The 12,030-nt window shown below is 38.0% G+C and overlaps 1 protein-coding gene across 1 annotated transcript; it reads right to left on the bottom strand.

Annotated features, from left to right (window-relative positions):
• Positions 1-322: 322 nt before the first annotated feature.
• Positions 323-10,822, bottom strand: tmem276b (transmembrane protein 276b). Its single transcript, XM_029428670.1, has 4 exons — positions 10,167-10,822; positions 6,176-6,289; positions 4,323-4,460; positions 323-4,079 (listed from the first exon to the last, which is right to left on the bottom strand). Exons 1-4 carry the CDS (start codon positions 10,561-10,563, stop codon positions 3,832-3,834), a joined length of 897 nt encoding a protein of 298 aa, XP_029284530.1. The 5' UTR covers positions 10,564-10,822; the 3' UTR covers positions 323-3,831.
• Positions 10,823-12,030: the final 1,208 nt, after the last annotated feature.

The following is a 12,030-nucleotide window of genomic DNA, read 5'->3' as shown; positions in this document are numbered from 1 at the left end:
AAGACACAAAACATCAAGCCCTCCCTCTAGATGGCACCATGTCCTAAGTCACAAAAGGCCAAGCCTCCGTGCTTATCTGGAGGAGGGTGCTGGCGACGTCTCCTGGACTTAGCTGGACTGGAAATCTGTTTTCAGTTCCATAAACTACCTCATGCCTACAGACAGTACAGCGCTACACACATTGTTGCCTCATCTGCAAGATTTGGAGACTCGCATATTCAATTTTTCAAGATAAAAGGAACATTTGCGGGCAAGAGTCACAGACGAGTGTGCAACTTTGGAGAGCAAAACTGCAGAATGCAAACATAGAAAGTCACAACACTTTAGTAATTACATGTTTTATTTCAGTAAAATAAATTAATCAAAAATGGACACAAGTTTTAATATATTGAAAGAAATTAACTGTAATGAGATCATGCAAGACTAATGTCTTTTTAGTCCCCACATAACATCTGCAGTGGATTGAATCAGTATAAATGACTTGTAGAAAATAATAGCTGTGCTACTAAAACAAGTGCCACTCTAAACGGTGGCGTTTTCACAGGGCATCTCTCATTAAGTACATTTCTAAGTTCCTCATGAAACACAGGAAGTTGCCTCACGAGAGGGATTTTACAACCATTTCAAATACATTGTTACACTGTGTTGACCTCATTTGTTTTCTAAAGCACATAATTCCTAATATTGTGTTAATCTTGCTACTGTGTGCTACTGTTCCTCTAATGAAACTCAATCCAATCAATGGCAAAATCTTTGTTTTGAAAGACAGAAATTGTTATGTTGTTGGTGTACTTGGAATTTATCATTTGAGATATGGGGGCGTAAATATGTGCTTTGAAGTTTTTGCTTGTAATACTTTTTTTTAAAGTCCTGCACATGTGCAGGGGTGGCACATCAGTACTGGAAAAGTCAGATTTCCCATCTATAATACACAAAAAACTTTGAGTAAGAGTTGTGTGCAATTGTGCTTCAGTCCTAACAACACATTATACTTGCACCATGTACTTATACATTACAGTTTACTGCTTACAGTAATACTTGTATTACTGCGTATCAGCTTGGGTGTGAACTTAAAACTTTATAAAACCAAAACACCAAATAGCATTGCATTCTGTGAGTCGCAGGACGTCAGAAAATACACTGACTCGGTTGTTAGTGTATTGACCATAGATATAAATATTTTTATATTTATGGTATGTCCTTGTTTCTGGCATAAATATTTTCACAATAAGAGCCTAGACCAACTGACCCTAAACACACAACTTGGTATAAACCCAAACTCTTTGTAAAAGACACACCGGGGTGCTTATTACATGCTCTGATCATCTTTTGCTCCTGTATGTGACCTTGCAAACATATAATGTAAACTCCACCTGCTCAGACTTCAGGTTCACAGACTTTTATGAGACCCAGCAAAGTGCAAAGATTCAACAAGACACTGAAGATACAGTTCAATCATGCCTCAGTTAATTTCCTCGACTTCTGTAAAGTGGTAGCCTCGTGAGGAGGTTAATGGTGATGGTGAAAGGACTGAACATCACACACAGTGTTGTCAACACACATAACACCTTTTTTTTTTCTAAGAAAGTTAATAGCTGATAGAATATCTCATGACTCATCTCCAGCAATTTATAAAAACGTCATCACACATGGCTGTAATATTCTTGTTTCATGAACTTGTAGTGAACTTGAAAACTTCAATATAAATGAATTCTAATGACTGTCGGGGAGGAAAAATCATATTTGCGTAACAGAAAACTGGCTGCTGTGAGTTCTTATGCTAACCTTTACAACCTTAACACTGTTTTAAAAACCTTTCATGTGGCCCAATCCATAATACATATATAAAGTCTTCAGTTATGTAAGTTAGTACACAAAAACTGCTGTATTTTACTGATTTGTACTCATGACACACAATTCAGGGTATGCACCACACATCTGTCCAACTGTTCATTTGAAATGGCACTTCCAATTTTAAATCACTTTTTCTTTCCCCACAAATGTATAACTCTGTTTTCCGATTGCTATTTTGTTGTTTTTTAAATGTTGTCCATTAACACAACAATTAAGGCATTTTCTATGTATGAGCCCAACCCAATTAAAATACACAATTAGTATACAGTGTGTATTTGCAATACAGCTTTTAATGTACATCACTGCAGTCTTTTCTAAATGACTATTTGTGATTTTTTTTAATCACCAATTTTGGAGGTATGTTTTATCCAATCTTTGAATCACAAAGGTATGCACACTATATAATATACAGTGTACCATTTTGTAAGTAAGTACAAATTTTACTGCTCAAGAAATTATACAAGATGTGTTCCACAAACTGGGAATTTGGAATGCATTCGTCAATCTTAAAGTTTAAAATCAAATATATTTCATGGATTCAATACGTCCGTATGTTTTTTTTCTAAAACAGCTCCTCCATTTCGAGTGCACATTGCATTTAGGGAACAAAGATGTCCATATATTCTGTTTGTTTCCTTGTTTCTGTCATTACCGAGCCAAATTTGAGTCAAGACATGATGACACATGGCCCTCTATCAATATGTGATGTTAATATAAGTGCAGGATTTGGAACGCAGCTTGTGTTTCTGTTTTTAGCGGATTTACTGAAGTTGCATTTTGTTTTCTCGAAAATTGCTCAACTTGCTTGCTACACAAATAGGCTGACCAATATTGAGAGTAAACAATGGAGTAATCAAATACTTCCTCCACAGTTTGGTTTCATTCTTTGCTCTATCAGCAAACAACCGGGTTGCGCCTGTCAGTTTGGTACCACAAAATACCCTTACGCTGCTGAATCCAATAATGGATTAATGTTCCTAGCACCACCCTGTAACTCTTTATCCTCTCCTGTCAGCCGTCACCTCGAAACAAACAGAAAACAAACATTCTTATTCAAAATCTACTTTACACAAACAATGATCTGGATCTACATAGAGATGCATTTGTACATATAGAATTTTAAAGAAGCATCAAACGATTTTCTATTCAATGCAGATTTAGTTTAGTGTATTTTATCGAACTGACCACGCTGCTAGATCCATTTTGTGCTCTGCAGAGGATGCAGACGTTACCTCCGGGGCTCATGTTTGATATCAGTTAGTGTGCTACACTAAAGATAAGCAATGGGCAGTCAACGGCAGATCTTTTTTTTTTCATTACGAACAATAACACAGCGCACATCACTCGACTGAAAGAGGAATGCTGACAAGATGCTCTGGCCTGATGTTTGTGTTTTTTTTTCCTTTTGTAGGATTTCTCCCATGATTCATCCAGAGTAATTGAGCATGTGTGGAAAAGCATGTGCTGGTGTGTGTGTGTGTGTGTGTGTGTGTGTGTGTGTGTGTGTGTGTGTGTGTGTGTGTGTGTGTGTGTGTGTGTGTGTGTGTGTGCGGGTGCATGCGTGCTGCGTGGGAGTGTGTGTGGCTTTATGTATTTAAGAGAGCACCATTTTAAGACAAATTCTCCTTAGAGAAAACAGTCACCTTTAGATCGCCATAAAGTCAGCATGTCAAACATCTGAACCAAAAAAACATCTTATTTGTGCTATGAGAGCCATGCTCCAGTCATACGTTACTGTAGGTGTTAGTCTTGGTGTTCCTGGAGGTCCCTCTGGGATTTTTAAGATTAGGTGTGTGAAGTTTGTCGTTACTTTTCTCCTTCTGTCACAACTCAGGCACACTGAACACTGAAAGGAGATGGCGATGTCGAGGGTGGTGTGAGATGGTGATCAGACAAAAACTGTTTCAGAGTTAAACATCAAGGTTGGAAGGGTGCGGTTTGTGCGTTCGGTGGGTCAGTCGCTTCACGACGCCTCTGTCACACGGTTCCATTCTCCTGCCTCGGCTTATGGGGTGTTGTGCGAGTGGGTGTGCTCAGGGAAGGGGCCAAGGTGCAGAGGAAGCCAGCCAGCAATGTGAGACCGAGACCCCCCCAGGCACAAAACATGGACCAGCCATAGCCATGGCTAATGTCCTCAGGCAGGCCGTACATGTAGCGGGGGTAGCGGGATAACTCAAAGTTGATTCCTGCCACACATGTGCACAAGGAGATGATGCAGCATGTTCCTGTGTGAGCAGAAGAGGAAAGCAGTGATTTAAAATGGTTCCAGTTCGATCATTAAAGTCCTACATGTACTGTGCATCTTACTGCAGGACAGGAATCATGTTACTGCAGGGCATTGATCTACTATCTCATGTTAGCCCAAAGATGCTCTCAGCTGTCACCAAATAAATACAGAAATTGAATAAAATTGGATTTTGTCTGCATGTTTGTGTGTGTGGATGTGGGCATATGTGCTCTCACAGTACCTCCCATGAGAAAGAGTAGCCCAGCTACATATTGCATGAGGTCATGCTGTTGGCAGCATCCCAGCACTCCAATGACCCAGCCAAAGAGAATGATGGACACGGCCATGCCCACAAAGCCGGCCGTCATTCTTCTTAGATCTGCAGGCAGAGGTGAAAACGTTACCACTGAACAGTGAACAGTAAAACTGAGGACTTTCATGAATGACTTCAATTTTGCATTGTGGTAAATCTGGAATATGTTGCTGTCAAACTACAGAGCTGATGGTGAAGCATCTATCACTATCAATAATCTACCACACTGAAATGTTTTTAACCAACCAGGTGATTGGAATGTAATTATACCATAACTTGATTGTACTGTCAATCAGAAAATGTGTAATCCTTAAACGGCACTAGTATTATTTAAATAAATAGGAACGTTTTCAAAGACAACCTCTCAGATTAAACCCAAGTAAACATTCATTGTTACATCTATACATATTTGGGAAACATTTCAGATTGTTGCATATTCTGTTGACCTGCTGGTCACGTATTAAAAAACTGTCTAGATTATAATACCAATTAACTTGAATGAATTATTCAGAAGTGTTCTCATCGAACACTGTCTCTATTCTCCCTGTAGTCAGAACCAGTAGTAGTTAGCTTTACCCCAATATGCTACAAGAAAGAATAACATTGTAATGAATGATAATGGCATAAACAGTAATACTGTAAGTATAGAGCTATCTAAAGTATATAGTTTGGGTATGCATAAATACTACTGAATAAGAACAAGAATAACAAGAATAAGAATAACAGCTTAGATAAGGCTTTGGCACAGCATGTTTAAAAGATTAACATTTCATTGCAGATTCACAACAACACTGAATTCAAAACTTTAAATCATACTGATGCAGTCCAAGCTTAAACAACTCCTTCACTATTTATTTGGACAAGGATATCAAGTAAGGAATACAAGCCTATCCAAGTGTTTTAGGAGGAGATTTAAAAGAAGACATTGATCTGTTGGACCTAATGTCCTCAGAGAAGCCACTCTAAAGATAATAGCTTCCTAATAGTGATGACCTGATAACCTCTGGTCATGAGTCTAGATGTAGGAGAGAAGGGCTTTTAAGGTCAGTGATACATATTTAGGAGTGAGGTGCAGTGTAATCTTTCAAACAATTCAGAAATGAACATGTAACTAATGTAAAGAGGCTAGGATTATGGTAATATGCACTTGTGTGCTATCTTAAGTTAACCTGGCTGATGCTACTGTAGATGGAAGATTTATAGAGGACTGAAGGGAGATAATGGTATTCATTTATTTCACCAGTTTGGCTGTAAATAAAAAATAAAAGACAAAATAAACACTATTTTATAAATGTCTTTGAAATGGTAAGAACACAACTTTTTTGATCTTAAAATGTCACAAATATCTTATATGACTATTAGCTATGTTTGCAAATAACGTGATCAAGGAGAAACATGTACAATGAAAATAAGGCAGGGCCCAAAACTCAGCCTTGAGGAACGCGCCCATATACACAGAGAACTGAGTCAACTATAGCCCTGAATGCAATTGTCAAGAGGATAACATTTTTAAATGGTTATTGCCTAAAGAATATTTAAAGTTAGGCCGTTATCATATGGTGAATTATGGATCTTCTCAACCTTTTATCTTTATAACTATTTATATCTATTTATCTTCTTTCTCTTTGTATTACTTAAATATTAAGTGAATTGTTAATTGAATACAGTAGAAGCAGAAAGCAGAATAATTAATGTGTAGACACACAAAAGATGCAGAGCACAGATAATAAGTGGCTCAACCAACCAATTTCATAAAGACAGACAAACACTTTAAGACTCACGGAGTGCATGCCACTCATCCTGCCGTATGGTCTTTGTGATGTTGATGGGTACATTTCGTGGTAAGATGGACGAAGAGTAGTGATACTTGACTGGGGTACATCTTTGAATTGTTCCTGGTGAAGAGAAGATGGAGACAATTATAACTGGAGCACAAACATCTTTAATACAAGTAGAGGGAGTTAACAAAAATGAGAATTAAGCAAAAATCTCATTCTGAACCTTTGCCCAATTTGTGGGATTATGAAATATTATAAACACATGGCGGAAAAGCTTCATATTTATTTTTACACCCTCAGTTTTAATTTACTGAGATGGCCTTATTAACCTCGTGTTCCCAACCACTCCTACATTGTTATTAAAGGGGATATTATTAAACAATATAGATTATTCTACCAAAGGCTACATAAGGAACCTTGATTGTTCTCATTTAAGGATTCAGAGTCCGATATATTCAGAATATAAGTACAAGTATTTTAGCTTCAGCTCCTACTCAATATGTAAAGACACACAACTACTTTAGATTATAATTTCCCAGCAAAAGATCCCTTCATTTCACATTTTTAGGACGAACGAAGTACAGTACTTTGCATATCTAAAACAAACAAACAGGCTATAACCATGTCAAACATATTTCTTTTTGTATTGGGATCTTAATGGTTTGATAATATAATTGTAAATTCCCTAACCGTTTTTTAAACGACTCAGTGGACTTTTCTTTGGATAGTCAGGTTTCTAGGCTTTGATCTAAATGTTCTTCACTGAGGCATCCAAGGCTACTGTTGAAAAACAGAGGTTTATATGAACAGACCTAATATTTCATGTTTTCCAAGCCGACTGATGTTGTATGTATAGATACATCCAACATGTGATACCAAATTACAGCCTGCTGCCTTGGGCATTTGTGGTACTTTGTTGTACACGTAAGCTTGTACCACACTGAAAACTGATGTGTGAAATAGAAACTACTGCATGGTTACTATAACACCATTTACTGTTGATATGACATCAGTATATCACATCTAAATACGGTTGTATCATCAATTCAGCTTCCTATACCAAGCTGCTTTAAATGCAGCTTCATGTAATGGAAAAATGTAACTTAAGATAAGACTCAACTTTTGAAATTTATAAGAAAATTGTGTTTATTAATTACTATAACTGACAAAATGGTGGGCAAAACTTAAATGCCCTTACACACCTGCAGTAGATTCACACAGACAATTTAAATGATTTTGCCCTATTAGTCCTCTTCTCAGTGTGGGGCTGCAAATAGTCTTCTTTGCTTGTGAAGGTTCCCAACTGAGTGAAAGAACCCAGAAGTATTAAGTGGCAGCCATGTTCAAATTCTCAATACGCTAAGGAAAGGAGCTTCAATGCTTCCTTTCTCATCTCCTTTAGCATTGGGATCACTGGATCATCCTTTATGAAAGGAAAGGAGATAATGCCGTCACACAATTCCTTTCTGCGGTATAATTCTATGTGACGCACCATTCGCCTGTCAAAAACGCATACAGCATTTAGTGTGCTACTGTAGACTACCCACTTTAAATGCGTTATAAATGAAGTTGTTTAAAAACCAAATCCCTCTGCCGTTGTCTAAGTGCAGTCGGATTCTCTTAGCACGCGGTTTTCGTTCTCTAAATCCTTATGAATTGTGTTTCAGATCTTTCCTTGGCCTCATGACGTTTTCCATCGAGGTCAAGGAAAAGTGTTTAGGAAAAGACATAGCACAGACAGTAATTGATTGACATCTCCCTGACTCTCCTGATAGTTTGTTGTCCCTATTGGGGCGTGACAAAGTACACCTTTATAATTCTTATTGGTACACTGATTAACTTTGGTGACTTCGTGTGATTTTTCTGCGCTCACCTTTAATCTGAGCAGAAGTCTAATCAGCCAACAGTTCTGTGGGTGTAAAAGGCTTTATAAAGCCACTCAAAGACCAACACTCACTGACACTCTACACTCAAGACATATATATACATATATATATACATATATATACATATAGATGTGGCGCATGTGTTCAAAAGCTCTTAAGTGTTATTTTAACAGTTATTCAGTGCATATATGAGTCCACACCAGCAGAATGTGTTAATTTCCCTGCTGTCAAAACACTGTGAGCACCAAGACTGTAAATCATGGTTAGACAAACATCAGACACCTTTATACCTGAGCACTATCGAATTTCACCAGAAAATTATTTCTGTGCAGTTTTGTAAATTGCATCACTTGAAGGCTGTGTACTAATTGTTTGCCTGTAACTGCACTGACATAATTTAAAATAAGGTAGTCCCACAAAAATCTGTTGACATCTGATCTCTCTTACAGTAGGTGACTTGGCCATCATGCTTTCAAACGGATGAGTATGGTTCTGTTAGGACATTTAAAACACATGAACAAAATGTGTATCACTTTGACATGTGTACGAGCTAATATCACGAGTAAATGTATCTTCTTTGTAGTGAACATGCAAATGACAGAGGGAAGCTGGGAGAAAAAAGAAAGCTGCCATTTTTCACTTTGTCTTGAGCTTCTACAATTACATTTTTTCCACATGTATTATGCATTAGCCATCAAATATAATCTGTGAAAACAGTATTAATATATGATATGAAATGGCTCGGATATATTGGCCCTAAACATGAATATTGAAAAGGAACAAATATGATCTTAAGAGTCAGATAAGGATAAGTAAACATACATTAGGTTACACATAGTACTCTAGGGCTACTAATACTAATAGTAAATATGACATTGTAGACATGAGTAGCTTATCACCACATACAGTACAAGGTGTGGACATAATATCATGCACACATGTACAATTAATATCCAAACAAATACCAACTTTTTGAAGCTTGTAATATATATTTTTGCTAACACTATGTGTACGAGATTATCAAATGCAATGTTTAGACCGTATGCAGTCAGTTAAATAACAGGACAAAGTACAGCCTCACAATTAAAATCAGGACTAAATCAACACCTTGTTTCTGAGACAATGTCAGCAAAAATACTAAGATAAGCATACAAAAGGTTGAAGAGGTATTGATTGGATTCATTTGTTCATACCATAAAGTATACCCTCTGTATGGCTGAGAGGTACAGCCAATTAAACAAAAACAACAGTGTTGTCATTATGTACACTGTATGTGTGGATATAATACATCGTATACACATTAACTGTCCACTATTGTCAGTATGTTATGGTCTTTGAAAAGCAGAATGTTAAGTGTTATACTGTAGATGATTTAATCAAGAGCCCTTGTGTTATTAATTAAATGAAATTAGATTGTATTGTTACATAAACTGCAGATTTTAATGGTGAAACTTAACAAAAACACCACTATTCATTATTTTGAGGGAAATACAATGGACAATTTGATGTAGAGAGAGACAATGCTTGCACTGGGTTGTTTTTAGGTATAATTTGACAATCATCAACAACTTGTGCCCCCCATGATTTCTACAGAGTGGTTCCCTTCTGTGTTTGTCTGCTCAGTTTTAGGACCTTGGTCTGGATCAGGTCTAGCATAAATAAGTGAGGCCTGCAATATGGCTTCTCATTGTTGTTCAATGAGGAGGGCTGTGCATTATGTTTGCTCTTCTGTGGCTAAAATGCAAACCCAATTGATCAATGACTTTCATACGAATAAATATAAAATAACACTAACCTCTACAAGATGTTTAGTCTCTTATAAAGGCAAAACGGGTTGAGAAAATAGAGCAGCAGCCATTAGAGAGGCTCAGTAAAAGGGGGTTCACTCAGCACCATGGACAGCGAAATATACAAGTAAAGAATAGTTTTTTCTAAAAACACATCCGTATCTAGGCTTATAACCTTCAAATATAAAACACAGACAGACAGTAACGTGAGAGGATAGAGTGGGCCTCTGTACCATCCTGTTTGTGTCAGGCTAGGTGTGAGCTCATCGCTGAGCATCACGGCCTGGTTCACACAAGAAAAGCCAGACAGCTCGTGTTTACCTTTGTAAATAAGGTCCTCGGTCTCCAGGTCGAATCCCTCCCGGTGACACTTCCTCCAAAGCCCGGAGATGGTGGAGTTAAACTGCCGACTGCAATGAGACTCCATGGCAGACGCAGCGGCCAGAAAGTGCCGCTTCCCCCTGATGAGAGCTCCAGCATCTGGGCCGATACCTTTCCTCTCCAGGCTCTTTGGAGGCATCTGGAGGGGGAGGTTGTGGTTTGAAATGTAGATGTACCCTGGGTCGTTTCGCTTGTTGGCATAGTTTTTACACCTCTCTCGGTGTCTCCTCGCGTCGGTCTCGTACCAATAATCGGTGCAAATCGCCATAGCGAGCAGCCCGAGCGCACAGAAAGCCAAGAAGAGCCCCGTGCCTGTTAATATTTTCATAGCGGCCATCTTCCCCGCTCGATGGAGAGCCCAAACAGTCGCAAGAAGGTTCCTCCGTGGCCGTGGTGGTGGTGGTACCGCGTGAAATGAATCACGACGGCACTCACAGCCTCACGCAGTGCTGCACTAGGAGCATGATGGTGCAAGGCCAGCGTTGTCTGGACTGGATGCTGCGGTCTATTGTTGTGGTACCCGGTGGATGCAATGTTGTTCCCACCATCTGTTATGGTACAGGAGGAGAGGGGATGGATGGCGACCAACGCTGTGAGGAGGATGCAGGGGCAGTGATGTAGTTGCGCGCTCTCTCCTCCAGGTTGTTGCAGGATGGGGAGGACAGCTGCTCTGTTGTGGGGGAGTGGTCATTTGAGATGCTTGAATGGACACCTTTTGGATTTGGTAAACATGTAAACAGATGCAGGTGAGGGGGAATTTTTATGATTTTTAAAAATCTTTTAAATGAATAATCGTTTATTTTCCTACATAGAAATCATGAACTGCAGCAAAACAAAGTGGTTTCTATAAATCATGAGTTCTAATATTATTGGTGACTTTATTACTGTGTGTTTACTTTATTATGGATTTTATGAACGGATATGAGATGAGAGACAGCTTAGATGACATGATACATGTTTTCAAGTGTTTGAATATTAAAGATAAATTTAGAAATAATAAATAAATGACTTGTGTCATGCAAACCTATACTCTTCTAAGTGACATGTCAGCATATCAACCTCTAATAGTTCTCGCCACTACACATTGTTCATTAAAGCTACCTTGATTCATACAGGGTAGTCTAAAGCAGTGCACTTTTGCATGGCGACCTTGTCTACACGGGCAAAACAAACAAACATTAAGACAACACAAAACTAAAGATAAAAGACGAGAATGGTACAAATAAAAGAAAGGGCATCAAGCCAGCCATAAATACATTTGAATACAAAAGTGACGGATAAGATCTGTTTGCAGGTTTAGTCAACGCTGGATTCGATTAATACTTAAAGTTGATCCAGTTTGAGACCCTGACACGTTTATAACATCTGAATGAAGCAAAGCATTTAAATCAAGCTCAAATGTTACCTCCAGAAGATACAGTAAGATACATTACAACCGTAACTCATCTTTTCCTTTTTAAATGATTTGTTTGTAATAAGTTTTTCTTTCATTATATTATATTATATTATACTATGTAGTAGATATATAGTTTTATACAGAAGGCTACATAGTGTTGTAGTCACGTTACAACACTATATCAGTTATACAACTGTTTCATACGGTGTAGTAAATAATGAGGTTTGTGTTTTTCTATATTCCTAATTCTTACAGTAACATTGTAAAAACCTACTTTGGCAATACTGCTCTAAACTATAATCATGACAATAACACATATTTGAACTGAATAAATGCCTACACTGACTAACAAGTAAAGCCTAACTCTTACACACACACACACAACACACACACACACACACACCTTTG

This window comes from Cottoperca gobio, chromosome 3, assembly GCF_900634415.1.
Source record: "Cottoperca gobio chromosome 3, fCotGob3.1, whole genome shotgun sequence".
NCBI classification, from domain to species: domain Eukaryota; kingdom Metazoa; phylum Chordata; class Actinopteri; order Perciformes; family Bovichtidae; genus Cottoperca; species Cottoperca gobio.
The sequence above is the reverse complement of the archived record's forward strand: the minus strand, read 5'-3'. Positions and strand labels throughout refer to the sequence as shown.